This window comes from Homalodisca vitripennis, chromosome X (genome assembly GCF_021130785.1).
Source record: "Homalodisca vitripennis isolate AUS2020 chromosome X, UT_GWSS_2.1, whole genome shotgun sequence".
Lineage (NCBI taxonomy): Eukaryota > Metazoa > Arthropoda > Insecta > Hemiptera > Cicadellidae > Homalodisca > Homalodisca vitripennis.
The window spans coordinates 47,711,425-47,731,144 of NC_060215.1; the positions used below are offsets into that span (position 1 = coordinate 47,711,425).

The 19,720-nt window shown below is 31.3% G+C and overlaps 1 protein-coding gene across 1 annotated transcript; it reads right to left on the bottom strand.

Annotated features, from left to right (window-relative positions):
- Positions 1–2,383: 2,383 nt before the first annotated feature.
- On the bottom strand, positions 2,384–19,238 carry LOC124369438. The gene is made up of 8 exons (XM_046827443.1): positions 19,203–19,238; positions 16,357–16,500; positions 12,960–13,306; positions 12,229–12,384; positions 9,933–10,062; positions 7,403–7,497; positions 6,523–6,602; positions 2,384–2,754 (listed from the first exon to the last, which is right to left on the bottom strand). Exons 1-8 carry the CDS (start codon positions 19,236–19,238, stop codon positions 2,384–2,386), a joined length of 1,359 nt encoding a protein of 452 aa, XP_046683399.1.
- Positions 19,239–19,720: the final 482 nt, after the last annotated feature.

A 19,720-nucleotide genomic window follows, 5' to 3' on the forward strand; every position in this document is an offset into this window, starting at 1 on the left:
ATTAAGTTCTTAGGAGTGAAATTATTTCACCTTTCTGTTTTTCCGCACTGTTCACAAGCATTTAAAAGTGTTTTATGTTTTGAAGGACATGTTTCAATCTATCTGCACATTTATGATTATCCTCTTCAAATTGAAAAATAAGGTTGCTCTGTAATTCTGTACAGTTTCTGCTTTCTCCAGTTAGAAACTTTTTACCAATCAATTAAATTTCCATCTTCACCTTTTCCTTTGCTAGGATATTAATATCATTTTCCATTTCCTGTATTTTATAATTAATTTCTGGATTCACATTAGTTTCACAATTTCTCATTTGAAAAATTTGTTGCTTTGTTTTTTTTTCCTTCTACTAATAAAGAATCAGCTGTAGTAGAGAGTTTAAGAGTGGAATTAATATCAACTTCACTTTCATTGCTAAGGTTCTGTATATATTCCTTTAATTGTCCAAACTGATATTTACATTATGATGATTTAAGTTACAAATGCAATTTAAACATTTCCAGTAGTTTGAATGTTTTTACTTAGTTTATTAAATCCTCCATTAGTCATGTTAGTACATTTTTTTGATACCATAATTTCCACTCACCATTACTAAGTACTGCTGCTGATCGAACCCAGCACTCACAAACTAGAGTCCGGGAAATTGGTTTGTGTGAACAAGAAAATGTAGGGATTTTTGTTTGCAGTAACAAGTTATATAGTTTAACAACAAATGTAGGTAAAGGAAAGATATAATAATTATTTGTAGCTATGCAATTATTCACATATGGCAAATATGTTTAACATATTCAGTGAAATAATAAAAATTGATAGTAATTGTAATAATTATTATTGTATTTATTTTGTATACTCCACACAAAATATTTCTAATAAGAAAAATAGAGTATTCTTATCTCAGTGTTTGAATTCAGCCCTGTTGGGAAAGAGTCATGACATTAAGCTCAAGCTGTTTGGTAATATTCTAATGTGCCTGTTCCCATTTCCAAGGTACTACAGAAACCATTACAGTGTTTTATTTCCTGTTCAGTCACTAATTAATTAATTAATATGAATTAAAGAAATTTTTATATTGACTTATTCCACACTGTTAGTTTTGGATATGGTATAAAATAAAGTCGTGATTATGCTTTTCATCTCATAGAGGGCTTTATTATTTTTAAAACTGCTTAAAAGATTAAGATTTACAATGCCAAATCTGTAAGTATTTTTTATTTATAATTACTTCCTCTACTGATAAAGAATAATTGAAACCTAATAATTTTGCAGAGTTATGATGTCTATTAAAACAGTTGCCTCCCATTCAAAGCTATCCAAATTACATTATGTAGCATCGAAACATAAACTAAAACTAACACTCAAGTCACCAACATTCAAGTTTAAAAATTCTCACTAATTTTCCTATTCTAATTCTTACATCAACACTACATTTTTAATAAAATATATTTTGAACAGTGTTTTTCATTCTTTTTCAGTCTCTAGCACAGCTCGGTTATCCCAATTGCATTTTTATTGGCTTTCTTTCGACCTGTGGCCGCAACATACTGCTGATTATTTGGGTTACATGGGTGGTAAATCATGTAATAAACATTTTGTTATTATTTTTTAAGTAACTTTATTTACATTTTACAACAGTGTTAGTCATATTGAGTTATATTAGAAATCAGAACATTAAGAATACACAAAGTCTTTTAAATTAACTAAATTATAAGATATTAGTACTTTGAGTTATATTAGAAATCAGAACATTAAGAATACATGAAGTCTTTTAAATGAACTAAATTATAAGATATTAGTAAATTGAGTTATATTAGAAATCAGAACATTAAGAATACATGGAGTCTTTTAAATGAACTAAATTATAAGATATTAGTAAATTGAGTTATATTACAAATCAGAACATTAAGAATACATGAAGTCTTTGAAATTAACTAAATTATAAGATATTGAACATCACATAACATAAACACAAACATTACATTACAACATCAAAAAATATAACTCCCACACATTTTAAAAGATAAAATTTAATATTGAAATAGGAAATAATATTGAAAATTTAAATTTTACAATGAAATAGGAATATAAAAAATCTTCTGGCACAGCTGGGTTTTGTTTTGACCTGTAGCCACGATACCCTGTTGATTATTTCCATTACTAAAATTGGTAAATGATTTGAATGGAACACACACAATAAGTAGGACAACGTGAGGTCTAAACTAAAATGCAAGATAACATTTACTACATAACAGAAACACTTTTTACATATACAATAAATAATAAAGTTCTGTATGTGGCTGTGAATGACTGACAAGACTGGTGACTTACACAGACAGTTTCTTATCAAATAATACATTCCTTATTAACACTTATTTGGATGTGGTAACAGTTACTCTTCATCCAGTGGTGGAATCCTCTCAACTTGAGAAGAAGGTCCAGGTTGTGGATCTTGAATGTCAGTGGTAGATACAAAATCCATCTGAGAGACTTGAGAAGAAGGTCCAGGTTGTGGATCTTGAATGTCAGTGGTAGATACAAAATCTATCTGAGAGAGTCTCACCGGTCTTGGTTGAGCAGAGGTTCTTTTAAGAAATCTTTTGGAGAGTCGCGGGGCTCCAACATGTTTTGCTCTTCTAATAGCCATTTGTGCTCGAGAATCTGCAGCTTGGGCAGCGGCTATTGCTGCAGCTTCCTCAGTCTTTCTTCTACTCTCTAATCTTCGACGGGCTTGTCTGGCTTTACGCCTCATAATCGTTGAGGCTGAAAATAACATATGATATATTAGTAGACTGCATGTAAGATTTAAATTTGTAGGCTAATATAATCTGATTTCTTACCAAGGATTTTGCCTACATAGTGTTACAAAATGTTATTGGAATCAAAACAAGAAAGTACCTATAACACTGGTATACCTTCTTATTTATTTATAATACAGAATTTAAAATAGTGTATCTTTTATCCAATCAAGGATTCCAGGTGACTTTTGAGAACATTCCATGTTTGTTTTGTTTGAGCTGATCATTTTTGTTGTTTGTTTTATAAAACCAAAAGGTCCCACGTGCAATAACATCCTTTAGCATTATTGAACCATCTGTGAAAGTCAACCTCTTAATGTTTACAATGCCTGGCTGAAGACAGGAATTTTTCAGCAGAAAGACAGCAGAGCTTGTAAAAGTTATCCGATTGAGGAAGACACATGTGCTGTTGGGTGATGCCAGAATATATTATTGAGACACGCACTAGTTGAACTTATACCATTCAATTTTTTTTGTACAATGTCCATTATCATTCAAATGACCTTTATAAATATTTAGATGCTAGAACACCTTTTATTTGTTATGGGTGGCGTAAATTAAGTATTGCATAACTTTCGATATAGACATACTTAGTTTGCCTTTCTTGTTAGAATTATGTTCTACTGATGATTTCAAACTACAGAAATTTGCCACCAAATGGAGAAGATTTTGCATGTGTATGTTTACGTTAATACTGTTAACCCTTTTAGCGCCAAGGGCCAATATATTGGCCCTACTGGTCAAGTCATGAAACGCCAAGGGCCAATATATTGGCTCTAGCTAGTTTGGTGGTGGAGCGCCATAGGCCAATATATTGGCTCAGGCAGGGTTGGACCTTGAGCGCCGAGGGCTACTATATTGGCTCTCAACATTTTCGTTAAATGCACGACAATTTACCGACCAATTTTAATATAAAATCAATGTAGTTGTTGCAAACCAATATTTGCTTCAAGAATATTCTTGATTTATTATATTTTCATTACTGTGTTAAGTTTAAATGGTGAATAAAATTGCATTATTTAGAAGACAGTGGCACTGGTTGCCACACGACACGTCCTACTGCTCCAACAAATCACAATTTATTGTTATGTCGACCAACTGTGAAGCAAAAACTGTTAGATATACAGTTAACAGAAACAGGAGACTTATTATCAAAACTAAGCCGATGATCATCAATATACATCAATATAACATGGGAATGAGAGGAATTGACGGGACCAACCAAATGTTATATACTTATTTAGACAAGCGTAAATCCCTCAAACCCTGGAAAAAAGTTATTTTTAACATTATTGGATGGATGGTCCTGAATTCTTATGTTTTATATAAACTAAACATCTACAAACCTTTCACTTGCTATGATGTTATGTTGAGGTCATTGAGTCACTGTCTGCTGACAAGCTGACAGGAAGAGGTGGTGGAGATGCACCCGGAGGATGCACATAGTCTGTTTTAGTTTATTATTATATTTTATAGTTTACAGCTCTTTTAGCCTTATTTATCAATTGTACCATTTGTTTTTCCTAACAGTAGATTATTTTTGTTATTTTATAGTTTACAGCTCTTTTAGCCTTATTTATCAATTGTACCATTTGTTTTTCCTAACAGTAGATTATTTTTGTTAACATGATTATAAGAACTCGTTATTATAGGTATACAATATTAATCTTCCTTCTTACGTTAAAGGATTTCAATTTTTCATATAATATTTTTTAACCAAATCATTTTCAATAGTACCTTATGTTTTAAATATTGTAGGATAAGTTTTATTAATATAATTAAAACACATTTGTAATCTACAATATTCTTAAAATTCAAAAACCAAGGGATCAATTCCTTTGATGGCAAAAGTAGTTTTTATACTTTGTTTTATAAGAAATATATATATATATATATATTTGTGAAATTGTATTGTTATTTTTCCAAACTTAAACATCGCATTACTAAATACATGTACTTTAATATAATATAGAAATTTTCTCATATACAAAATTTTTCCATGTACTTCTAATAACTTAAAGTAAAAAAATTGAAACATGATTTTAAAAATTCACATTTATCTTATCAAAACGATTCTTTTAAATCAAGATATCTTAAATGTGCGTATACATAAACATACACCTACTAATAACGAAATAAACAAAGTAAAAAACATAATTTTATCACCAAAGATACAAAACTATGACTGTTTATGTGTACACGAGTAAAAAGTGCTGAATTCGCCTGGCGCTACTGCGACGTACCCCGTATCAAAGGCCCGGTGCTCAACGGGACGATCCGGACCAGAAACTCTGGCGTCATACAACGTGACTTGCCCAATTGGCTTGGCGCTAACAGGGTTAAGATGTATGGGGAAAATACATATCTTAAAACCAATTGTTCCGCCTATTACACCAGCAAAAAGATCCATCCAACAACTCTATTTACAAATCCAAGTAGGAGAGGGAACCGGAACTGATTACTTTTTCATGTATGTATGCAAAAATATTTTACAAGTTTACTCGCATCCCGTTTCTACTTTAAGTCATTAACAATAAGATACTTGTGTTCCATTTGTTATTTTAGGTGTTATCAAAATGCCCATAAACATGGAATATATAATACTTAATAATGATTTATGTAGTTAATTCAACTAACAATTAAATATTTTAAGTATTAAAGGTTAATAAAATAAAAAAGCTCATCCTGTACATTATTATTATAGGTAATTATGGAATTGATGTCAATATTAGGTTTTTATATACTACTATAAAATTGATTTGGAAGAATTTTTCTGTACGCACCTGAACCTACCATTGCTACAACAAATGTTCATGTATAATGTAATTCATTTGCATCAATAAATGTATAACATATACCATTAACTTCATAAATAACGTCAGTATCTTTTTTATGAGAGACTACTACTTTATTTATAATATAAATAAAGTATATAAGTATATAATTAAATATTATTTCTTACACATTTAAAAAGTATATTGAAATAAAACGAAATCAACTCATTAACACAATAGTGATAGATAAATCCCATTGTTTTAGTTATTTAGAATTTTTTTATTCGAGTTTCAGTGCCACTGAAATTGCTACATTGTATCTTATCAATTTATTAATAAACTTAAATATCAAAATGTGATATGAGCCGAGTTGCAGATCACTGGAAAATATATTGTCATGTGATAGCTAGGTATAGCAATGAGCCCAGGTCTCAAAAGAGATATGTTTTTAGTTTTACCTTGAAATAGTTCCAATAATGTCTTTTAGATAGCGTCAGCTTTATTACTAGCCTACTGAATATTTTTGACAACTGTCTTTCTTTTCTTTTCTGAAAAAGTTTGTAATTATTCTATAGGTTGCAGTTGTATGTAAGAATCATCTTAATTTCTTCTCTGCTATGTACACCCACTGATGTAATATTTTTCTCATCCGTTTTCACAACAGCAACTAATTTAGCATTTTATTGTTTTGGTTGAGTTTATTACCATGTGCTGTTTATAATGAAAAAAATCGGGTGGTTTGATGCAATTGCTCTGCTACGGGTTAAAGGGATGAAAATTTAAGGATGCAAAATAAATATATGTCTAGCATTTTAAGGGTTGAATTCACATAAAATGAAGGTATACAAATCAAAATTAAATTTAAGTGTATGTACATTGTCCTAGAATTTGACTTCTAGTAACCAATCTATCTAATATTGCTGTAATTAGTGATCACTTGAGACATCTCTTTTACTTACTTCTGATAATTTGCATAAATGCTCTCGAATTTCTCCTTCCTGTGTCTAGTCTGAAGGATTCAGACACACTGCAAGTCCTTCTAAAAATGAAAAATAGACAAAATGTAAACTAACTTTAATATAATTATCTGTTGTTAACAGTTTTTATAAATATTAACTATAAATAAATTGTACAGTGCCTTTAAGGAGAACATAATAATAAAATAAATGTCATGTTAGTCCAGTGTAGAATTATTGTTTCTCCAAATTAAAAACTCCTGTTCAGTGTGGAATGGTGGTATTGAAGCCAAAGCTGCAGCTACCTCTTGAAAAAATTTAGTTAGTTCTACTTTCAGCTCATGCAGCAGATTGATAAAATAAAATGCAGAGCTTATTGTGTTCAGAACACTACACTTGTGTGTGTATACTGTATATATACTAATTTCTTGTGTAGTCATTTATCAATACTTCCTTCCAAATTGAAGTAAATACTCAAGTTATAGAGAGTATTATTTGTATTATCTCTGTTTTTATTAAAGTTTGTTTTTAGGAAGTTATCTTTCTTAGAAAAGACTTTTAAGTCTTTTTTACGTGATATAACTTTAAACACATCAACAAAATGTTTATACTTTACTTGCCTTATAAACAAGAAAATATTTTTGATGAAAAATATTTCTTTGTTGTATAGTTTTTACTTATAACTATACATATGCTCCATTGATAAATTAATATTAAAAGCACTTTTTGATCTGTGAAAATCGGGGTTTGACAATCTATGCCTTGTCTTGACATTCACTTACTTTATACTAAATATCCAATGCCAACCACTTAAAAAACATCCCCAATACTTCATTACCAGCTAGTGTTTGCCAGGATTATATTTATAATATTTTTTACATACCTGGGTGTTAAATTAGTTCCAAATAGGAAGAATATTAGGTTTTTTTCCTCATCAGGAGCATTGGATACATAAGCAATTACCATTCGTGAACATGGCTGTAAAAATACAATTGTGTTAACAATGTAAATAAATAGTCATAATACATACAAACAATAAAAGTAATAAATAATAACCAAAAACAATAAACATACTCTAATAGTATAGAGGGTGATTAACCCTTTGAACCCCAGACCAAAATATTGATGGTGGGAAAAACGTACCAAAACCATTTGACCCTAAGAACTACAGAGAATCCCCGGAGCAGAAACAGCTGTATTGCATACTGTTCGTAAAAAATTAATATTTTTGCTATTTTTTATGATATTGTCTTGTATTACACACCAAAATGTCCAGAATGAAATTGTATACACAGACAAATTTTAGTCCGAAGCATAAAAAATTGTTTAACAACGTTAAAATAACTTTAAAATATAATATGTTTATAGATTTTTAGGTAAAAAAATAGATTTTAAGATTTTGTAATTCAAAAATAAGAAATTTTTTTACCATGGGCGCCCACATTTTATTTTTCTAAATTTAGTTTTATGTATGTACAAAAACAATTATATTGATATCTCTAAAGATAAAGATTTTGCAACCGCGATCTCACTGACGCCGGTTGGTCATTGTCTGGAGTAGGCCTAGCGGCGGCGTTACCGCGAGAAGTAGATAGCTGACTAAATGGCATTTCTTCGTCATCTGAGTCCGAGATAGTTGGCCTATAGGTAGGATCAACATCAGTGTCATCACTGAAAATTGATGAGACGTCAGACCAATCGTCATCTGATAGGTCAACATCCAGTTGTCTGTCCAATTCACTCGGGTGATTTACAATGTTGTCACTCATTGTTCACAGTACTGATTATTATTATAAGATTAAAACTAAAGAGAAAGTGACTAAAAACAATCCTCAATTACATTTAACTCAATTCACACGCACAAAGACAATATACGTAACATTAGACCGCTTTGTAAACAAATACAGCTGTAGCAACAAAGAGTAGGTATATATTTTTTTGAGCATAAATGTTATTTTAAATACACTATATTACTAACAAAAATTAGTATTTTACTAAAATAATCATAAATATGTATTAAACGCATATACCATGGTGACGATATTACGTCGCCTGGGGTTCAAAGAGTTAACTAAAAGTTTCCACCATTAGGATCTCAGAAAGTGTTAATTTTACAATACATTTTTAATTGGGAACTTTGTCTTATTTTTTATGTTTATTAAATTACATTGTTTAAAATTGTGAAACTCGGCTGCTATTTTTTAATAGCAGTCAACTGTGAAATTTCTTATGGAAACCTTTATTTTTTCTGACTCACTTAGGTTTCACATGCAAATTTAAGATTTTTTATATTTTTAGTGTTGTTTTGATATACTAAACACGCTAAAAGTTTCCTAAGGAAGGAACTAGTCATAGACAATGTAAACAAAGTAGAAAACCCATAGTTAAATGTGCACGATGTACAATCTACAGTCTCTGTGAGCACACTGAGCTCAAGCTTTGTGTGAACTGCCCATTAGATTGACCAGAAAACATGGACACTGATGAATCAGGGTAAAATTTGTGCTATTGTGATTTGCCAACTCTCGAAACATACACTCTCTTTTACATTCTCTCTTTGTATAAACCGTAAAAAAAATTTCATTGTACATCTGTAAGCCTCTAACATTACTTTTGTTTTACTTAGTATACATAAGATTTGCAATGATCATTTTAAAGTAATGTTTTGTTATTCATACTGCCAATATACAGTATTATTTTATAATGTAAGATGAATGAATGAAAATGTTTAAGTACCTATATTAAATCATTTTAACAGCTACTCCTTTCATTGGGATACTATATTATAAACTTGGTTCATAAAAGTTCTTTTTAATTCATGATTTTTATGCTATACCAAATGTTTAGAAGGGGATTATTAACAGGTTCACTGCAGGATCCCATTATATACTTATCACTGGACTGTATACATGCACTAATATTGAAATGAAATGAGAGTGTACACTATTGCATCCACAATGGTATTTGCACGTGCAAATGAAATGGATAAAATAATGATTATTGTGATATTAGAGCCTTGTTGTGAAATATAGACACAATTCAGACTTCTGCTAATAGGTTACATACAGCACTTTCCAGCAACGCTCGACAGGTTGTAAAAAAAAATAATTATAAAACTGCACAATACATTGGGCACAATTGGTGGTCCAGCGAGCTGAATTGGAAAAAAGTGTGAACCGCTAAGCTGAGGGACATAAATCAATGACCTGACCAAGAGAACAGCCATAACCACCCGGTGTGACCCAGAGAGTTGAAAGGGACAGTCATATAAATTCAATGTCGAGGAAAAGGGTTAAGAATGGTTCATTATTGAAAGGATTATGTTAATATAAATGTAAAACTAAATATAAATTTAAAACAAACTAAACACTAACAATTATATATTGTAAAACAAATGTTTAAAAATTACTTACGCCTTCAAACAAAGAAACAATCACATACGTAATCACAAGACATTGTATCATAATCAGGAGATTAAACTCATTGAAGACTGGTTTGTTGTGTGTCAGGAACACTGGTATTTGTGCAAGGAATGATAAGAGCCTAAAACAAAGCACAAAATGTTAAAAAGCTATGGTAAGTCTTTTTTCAGAAGTTGAGGCTGTAAATGCAAGAAAATTTAATAGTAGATATAGAGCTTGTATTCGTAAAAACACTGTTAACCATCTAACTCTTCCAAGTATTTATTAGTAAAAATAAATAATAGATTTTTCTTTATAAAGGACACATTGATTACTTAAACCTTTGCGTTAGCATACTAGCCTTAGCTAGTTCTCTGTAAGTTTGGAATTATTTTTGTATTATTGGTCCTTACACCTTGGATGGGCAGAACCATTGGAAAGTATAAAATTCTGTGAATGCCCATATGGCCCAGATATACTGGCCACACAAAATTGTTTTGGGATTTTTATTGTGCTGTATTCTAATGGATAACTACTAAATTGATTTCATAAGAGATTTCCCAAGTGTTTTTCAAGTTAAATAATGTAATGTTGGTAATCTTGTAACAACTGTTAGTTTGACATTTAGCTATATTAGTCTATAAATTGTAAATTATAACCTTCACATTAAAAAAATTCATTGGACAAGTCTCTTGCAAACAAAATCATTTCTGCAAAAATGTTTAAAACTTTTTTCTGAAATATTATATCTAATACAATGGGTGTATATGAATAAAAATTGTGGTTTACAAAACATGGAATACCTTTACAATGAAATCTACAAATTTGCAATGTGTCCTATTAGTCTATATGGCATATGAATTTCTATAATAAAATTTCTTTATAAGCCTTATAAGTACTGCTGAAAGTTTTTAAAATTTCTTCCATTCTAACAATGTTTCTAAATGCATCATTAATGCATTCATATACATCGGGAATTAGATGGAGGTAAATGAATTTTGCCATTTTGGCTCAAATTAAAACAACTAATTAAACAATAATAGTGATAGGGGCAAGTTTGCAGAATGTTTTATGATGTGATGAAGCCTGTTTTCAAAGTAACGATGATATCAATAGTCACAATTTGCATTATTGGATCAAGGAGAACGTGCACTTCAGATAAGTCAATCAACGATGACCATGATTCCCAAAAAGTGATATTTTATGGAAAAATAATTAACTCTTCAGTTTGACATTTGAAAATTTTTAGATTGAAACCTGAGATCAATTTTGATATGCACTCACACTGTACGTAAAATTGATGAAAACTATTTTAAATAGATTTTCTGTCAATGATTTAGGAAGCAAGAGGGCTATATTTTGTGTTAGCTTTAATCATTCTTTTGTTATAGTTGGGACACCTAATCTGCTTGAACCTGTGTGTGCATGCATATAATTATAAAACAAAAATTAAACCTCCCGTGGTGTGTTAATGAAGCATCAGCAATTTAACAGTGTTGTAAACAGCTGGTTGTAGCATTGTCTATAGTTTATTTACCAGATACAAAAAAGTACTTATTTACAATGTCTCTACATTAAGTAGTTTTTATTTTGTAATTTTAGAGAAATTAAATGAGCATGGACTATTGCCATTTCTACCTAGAGATTGTTATTTTTTTAACTACTTATAATAATTTAAAAAAACAATTAGATCAATCCTAATTAATGTGCTGAAAAATGATGTAAATAATGTCTATTAAAAAAGGTATTTTTTTGCAATTTTTTAATACAAACTTGCAAATAAATAAATATTAACAGCTGCCAATAACATTAGGCTTGTATTGATATTTTATAGCCTAAGGAATTGTGTAGTGGTAATTTTCGTTTAAATGAACTTTTCCTTTATCAGACCAAGTTGTGGTTTCGTAAGTGGTCAGTTAACTGGGCTTCTACTGTATATAAGTACACTAATATAGGATAAATAAACTAGTTTTAATACTAAATATCATAAACTGATTTTTAGATACCCAAGATTCTTTAACCCTCCGACTGATAATAAGAAACATCCAGAATGATACACTGGTTTTTTTCTTTGTGCATCTTTATAACTTAAATGGTTTTCGCGTAATTATAGCAGAAAGTTGACCAACAGTTGTGCTGTCTTTATCAGTTAACAAGCGGTATTGATGAACGTCTGTGACATCGGTCATCAGTTGGAGGGTTATTAAAATATCAAATCATCACTTTCTGAATAATATTTGCTACATAGCTATGAGAACAGTTACAAAAAAGTACATTAAGTGTGTAAAAATACAAATGTTTTACTTACCATATAACACCATAGTACATAAAAAAACCCACAGAAAAATGGGCTAATATTTCTGAATCTGTGTAACGCCCGATGAGAATGCATCCTTTACTCATCAATTGCCATAATGAGCTTCTATTTGATATTAGCAAGACAAACAGTCCGAATAGTGGGCACCTGCACAACCAAACAAAAAAGATTGACTGTACAGCAGCAGCATGGCCAATAAAGTACTTAATTTATAAAGCTATCTTATGAACGGCATCCACCATTAGACAAAACTATGCATAATAATACCGAAGATGTTCTATACATAACGTAATTATGGTGGGAAAAGTTGATTCAATGTGAATGTTGAGGTTAGCTCCAGTTCTCCTTCCTCTTAGTGCAGCATCTAATATATCGAATCTTACCACTTGGAGGATTAATAAAATGAGTTTAAGCTGATTCATTTTTTACCTTATTCTGCCCATTCTCGTGTAGGGCTGAGCAAGGATTTTGTGAAACAGAATATGAAGGAGAGCCAGTGAACCAACACTAATAGATCAAAAGTCTGACGTCTCTACACTCATTTGGTAGATGTTTGTTGATGTACAAGTTTTGTACAGTCATAAAACATTTTCGATTAAGTGAAGTTTAAAAATACAAAATATTTTAAGCTAAAATATTTAATACTAAAGAGCTTAAATAGTGCTAACTATGAGCAATAACAAAAATGATTAGAGTCTTGCATCTAATGTATAAAAACTTACTTTGCATAGGTTGTAGTGACAATACAGGCACACATAATTGTCATCCTCAATGTCTCCATGGTCATGGACATGTTAATTATGTCCATGACGATTGAGGAGATACAATATGCCAAATGAATAATGGAAATCTTCATTGCAGATTCAACTTGTTTCTGCTTCTTACACACATCAAACTGTGTCTGGAGATTCATACTGCCTGCTATTGTTGGATAGAGTAGGTCGGCAAAAGACGTGTCCACCATACATATTATGGTGATACTGCTCATCAATACAAAACAAAGTTGGTAGGCAACTTTGATCACAAAATTCGTGTCATATGAAGAAAACTCCAACTTTTTTAACACAAACTGAAACAAAGAATAACAATAATAGCTTAGTTAAAAATTACAGCGCTAGGCCTACTTGTTCAAAGTATAACTAATATATTTTAACCTTACAAGTGCTGATAAAACCACTTGTCAGATAAAAGATAAAATAATAGTTGTATCACTATCACCCAAGAAAGTTAGTCATCAAGTTCAGCCAAATTGTCGGTCCTTGGCTAACTGATTTACTTTCATTAATACATGTCTGATAGATAGTTCTAAGTGATTCAAGCTATAAAAGTGAGACCCATCAACAATTTATTATTTGGTGTTTTAAACACTTCGAAAGTTAATCACAAACTAACCAGTAGAGCTTTTATGTCTGCGTTTGGACATACAAACAATAATTTCCAGTTTTTATGTTGAGAAGTTCAAAATTATGTACCAGTTTCTGAAGTTTTTCCAAGAAATTTCAACTTTAAAAATGTATAAACTAGAAACTTATGATAGACAAGAGTAATTTAATGGAAAAAAACTAAGAGTGGTTTTAGTGGGGAAAAATATAAGGAATAAAAAATGTGAAAAATATTACCATATAATATTGTAAATGTTTACAATATTAAATGATAATATTTTTCATAGGTTACTTTTTTATAACTTAAAACCCATCTTAAGAAAAATGAACATAAAAGTGAAATGACCTCAGCAAAAAGGATAGGATCACTATTTGACTGGACTTTTTTATGACTTTCTCTTTTGATTGGCAATGAAATACGGAGTGGCTATATGCCCGGTCACCGGTCTTGGTTTCAAAGAACGGGAACGACTATGACGTCACAGACTGGGACGTCAAGGTTTTGAAGTAGCTCTAGCACTTTATTGTGGTGTATAATAAATATCATTCATTTGGTAATTAATGATGAGATTTGACATTGTAAATTATTCATTTTAGTAACAGTATTATACCGTATTGGTAACTTACGTCCAATCCCTCTTACAACTCTATTAAGTGAATTACTTATTTTTACTCATTTTTTTAAGTTAATAAATATTGTAAGTTCTCAGTTAATTCCATTTTAATAATTGTCTTATAATGCATTCTACGGCTTTATTTTAGATTGCCTCTCCTTATTATAATTAATAATTCAAGTTTCATATTTAGAGTCAATTTTAGGAATTTTCATGATCGATTTTTGTTAAATAAGAATTTTGAGTTTGAGGAACATCAGTCCCCGAGATTTATTGTACAGTAATGGGAAAGCGGAAGGGATTGTGGTAATGAAAAGAGCTGTCTGTATCATCCACGTTAAATATATTAAATCTACGACAGTAGTTGTGCTGGGTGTGAGATGCCATCAGTTACTATTTCGTTGAGATGTCGTATACAATTCTTATAACGTTCTCTAGACTGTTATTGCTTTAACGCAATTTTCCGTTTTTGGCCAGTCACATCTTAATGAAAATATTCAGGCTTCTTTTTATGGTAGGTTAACAGCTTAAAATTCTTTCTTATAAGAAGCCAACTTTTCCAGATAATCCTATCTGTTATCGTAATGACACATCCCTGTGTTTTATAACAATGAATGAGAATTATACATTGATGTAAAACATTTCAAGTTCCAGTTTAAGTGTTACTTTACATCTGTCTGACTCATCCAGACGTTTGTATAACTGACAGTATTTTGCCGAAAACATTAGAAAAGTTAGGTAGTGATGTAGACTGTATGCTATATACTTTAAACTGTACCAAGATCCCTTCTATAAGAACTTAGTCCGATAATACATAAGTGATTAATAATAAAACTATTTTTAATCGGTAAATTTAAGAATTAATTTTCAAAATAGCCCAAGACGAGAGACTGATTTCCCTCTTATCACTTACATACAATATACAATGAAATCATAACCATTTGAGTGTTATTAGTAAATAAAACAAATGTTCCAGTTATTTTATGCTATTTAATGACATATATATTTAATATGATAAAAATTATTTATAATTAATTATGATTCCTCTTAATGACTATTCATTGAAAAATTCCAGAAAAATTGTGAGAAACAAAACTATATCTTAATAAACTACGAAGTGTAGATTCTGGTACATGGTTAATTGTTAGTTGTATATTTCTTCTTTTTAATTTATTTAAACGTACACTTTTGTTAAATTACCGTTCAATACATTACCAATGCATAATATGCAATTAATAAAATAGTCTTAAAAATTGTGTTTTTTATATTTCTAAGGCAGTGGTGTAAAGGTGACAGTTATGGCTGCTCTTTCGTTACGTCACGGTTGATGTCACCACTCATCGCCCGTCTGTCTAATCTACAGCTGGCCATATAGCCACAGCGAATGAAATAATACTTTGTCTGGTAAAATATACTTAAGGAAAAATTCTATTTTAACCTTTTTATTGCTATAGCCACATCAACTTTCACAAAATATAACTTGGTTAAAAGTACACTTCTTACTTATGTGAACTTTCTTCATTGAATTAAACAAACGTATATATTACAATAATGGAAATTGGTTCTCTGTTAACAGCATATATCTCAGCTTCAAATCTTAAGGGCCTATTGTTATATGGGCATGCAAATTTTACTGATAAACATTAGATTCAGAGTTAAGTTTTAAATAATAATCCCAAATAATATAAATATGTTCAAGCTTATAAAGAACATATAATACTTAAAAGTTAATTTTAGAATGTCAAAATGATACAAAAAAATTATACAAGAATTTAACCTAGGTGAGGTTGTGTTTGACTGCTTAGGGTGGTTATATAGTGCTATATATTGTGTAAAGGTTTTTATAAAAAAATGTGTGCCATATAAAATCTTTCGTTCTACACTTTAAGTATATTAACTGTATTTACTCCAGAGTTGTCAAAATTCACTTGCAATTAAATAATTTTAAAATACTGAATAAAAGTTTCTGTCATCATTTCATAACCTAAAATACTCATGTTAAACATACTTGCAAAAATTATATGAATAGTTTTAATAAGTTCAGCATAAAAACATTTGAAGTCCTTAAGTTGTCAGTAACTAAGTGAGTAGAAACCACAGAAATCTGGTCTGACAAGTCTTACCATCATTAGCCTGGAGAATAGTATTTGTAGACCCATCATCACAAGTGAAGTGAGGCTTACTAGAAAAATTAATGGAGCTTCCTCAGTAATCATCATTATAGTTTCTTCCACAAATGACATATTTATAAACAGATCTTTTCTATTCTGGAACATAAAATCATTACAATTACATAAAACAATAACTTTAAGATCATTGTATAAGTTACTCATATCCTACTATGTAGAGATGTTTAAAAAATGCCTCAAAACAATACCATCAACTTAGTACTCCCAAAGTTAAAATAAAATAAATATGTATGATAAGGCAATCTTTTGACCTTGATATGCACTAAAAAATTCTTGACATAGTGTCCCACCATTCTGGCTGATAGACCAAGTGCAACTTTCACACATTAAGTTTATTTCATTTCTTAGTGTGCAGCATCACATAACTTTCAGGAAACTTATCCAAAACAAAACACACTCAATGAAAAAGCTATTTGTCAATAGTTAGTTAAATACAGTTTGAGACACAGGAGGCATGAAGAAAGAACATTTAGCAGGCCAGCTGAGAACAACTGAAGACAAGGGTTGAAGAAAATCTGGCAATCCTATATCGGAACTCAGGAAGGGATTTCTTTCTCCAAAAAGATAAAAATACCTAAATTTTAGTTATAGCAGTTGCTGAAGAAGAAAGAGAAATTAAACTTATCTATTTATTGTTGAGCCAATCCTGCTGAACATAATTTTTGTTTTTTAAATAATTAATTTTAAAATAATTAGACACACATTCTTACAGATACATGCACATTAATACAACAATTTAAACGTCTGAATTATAAAGAAAATTTAATTAACTAAAAGATGATTTTCTATTCATCTGAGATATTCTTGACTAGTTATTTTTTCAAACAACATTTAATTTCATTTTAGTGTGGACAAGAATTGTCCAGATATTTTGGGCACCGTAATCAGATCATTGCAACTCAGCAACTTTGTAATATTCAATGGAGCTGTGCACCTCATTACATATCCCGGGTGTTTCAGACCACCCGGCCACAATTTCTTGTGGTTGAATCGTTTGACAGATCAATGCAATAAACTATGACTAAATCACTTTCTATACAGAGACTGTGTACAACTGTAATTTATTTTTTAGCACAACTTATTATTCTTTAGTTGGTAGAGGTTAAGGTGGTAATATGAGCTCTGTAGGTATTATGAGCCCCCAATACATCTGGTCATAAAGCAAACACTGTATTAAGTTCCTTTTTAGGCCGCTAGAGCACTCTGGTTCAGTTGATGTTTGCAACAGGTGTTCGTATTTACTTCAACTAAGAAACTTTAAAACATACTTTTTACCCATTAATTATGATTACTATTCGATTGCATTAACTCTAATAGGCTAAGTAATCTAATAGAGTAGTAATCTAAGCTTTAATTTATTGTGGGTGATAAATAATTCAGACAGTAACAAAGATAGATTATGTATGGAAGGAGGACATTTAATATGGCGATGTTGGTAATATGAGCCCCCTTCTGTGCCTGGTATATGAGCCCCATATTTACATGCACTACAACTTGTGTTCCTACTTTTATTGTTTCAGATGCCACGAAAGAGTTTAAGCAAGGCACCTAAACTTAACCCTTCCCACGCGAAATTTATCTTTTAATTTTGACTCATAACGTGTAATTAACTTTACAATTTTTTTTACATTTTACCAACACTAATATTTTTTTTAGTTAGTGGTGGCTATTACGAATAAATAATAATACAGTATCACAAAATAATCAGACCCCTATATTTTTTAACAAATTTTAAAATTTTACAAAAAATCGTCAGGACACGCCATTGCATATAACAATATAGGCCTATAACGACACAACAAATAAAGTAATAACAAAATAAAAAGATAATATAATGCTAAATACAACAGGAACACGAACAGTAAATAAGGAAATATGGCAAAACAGTGTTAAACACTAAAATATGCCGTGCTGGGAAATATCCGTTTACCGTGTAATGGTTCGCCGCAGACTGAGGCTAAATCACGCCACGAGGGACAAAGTCACGCCCTCCCACCACTGTGACGAGCCAATGAGGTTCAAACTGTAACATCTGCTTTTCGGAACAAGTATTCAACACTCCCTTGAACTCTAGCGGATTCCACGGGAACTACAATACAATTAAATTTATTAACTACAATTTATTTACCACGTTTCCCGCGTGGGAAGGGTTAAAAGAAAAAAATGGAATACCGATGACATGGTCATGGCAATAAATGCGATTAGGAACAAAGAAATGGGATTGAAAAAGTCTTCCTAGAAATTTTCTGTCCCAAGACCGACTCTGCAAAAAGACTTGCTCGAGGTGACAAGCCACCAGAAGAAGCAGCTGCCACTCGTCTGGGAAGGAAAACTATAATGGGAGACCAGCTGGAAATTGAGCTTGTTGAGTACCTGCTTCAGATGGAGAGCAAGTTTTATAGTCTCACCAGACAAGATGTTTGCAGAATAGCTTACCAAATATGTGTAAGAAACGGGATCAAAATTCCGTTCAAAACACAGGGGTTGGCTGTTAGGGCTTGGTTCGACCACTTTATGAGACGGCACAAGGATGTATTATCTGTATTGAAACCTTCAGCAACTTCATTTTCAAGGGCAAATGGATTCAGTAAAGAGGCAGTAAACAATTGCTTCGATACCTTAGAAGCTTAGTATAGGAAACACAAATACCCAGCCGACAGAGTTTTCAATGTTACGAGAAAGGGATATCTGTGGTTCAGAGTAAAATTCCCAGAGTAATTGGTTTACGGGGAAAGAGACAAGTGGAAGCTCTTAGCTCAGCTGAAAGGCTCTCTTGTGACTGTCATCTGTTGCATGAGTGCAGGGGGCACTTTCATTCCGCCCATGTTAATTTTTCCAAGGAAAACATGACAGATTTGCTTATGGAAGGTGCTCCACCAGGGGTGATTGGTAGGTGCCACCCTTCAGGGTGGATACAATCAAACCTGTTTACAGACTGGCTATGCCATTTTATTGAGAAGACTAAGCCAACAAAAGAAGATCCTGTACTTCTGATCCTTGATGGTCACAACTCCCACACAAAAAACATAGATATTGTGAATGTTGTGAGGGATAACTTCGTATCAATCATTAGTTTGCCCCCACACACTTCACATAAGCTACAACCGTTAGACAAGTCATTCTTGGGGCCACTGAAACACCACTACAGTGAACAAATACGCTGGTATATTCGACATGGAGATAAACAAGTGGGATCCTATGACATTGCGGAGCTTCTAGGACAAGCATACTTAGCTTGCCAGACAGGATCGATAGCTGTGAATGGGTTTAAAACAACTGGATTGTATCCATGCAACAG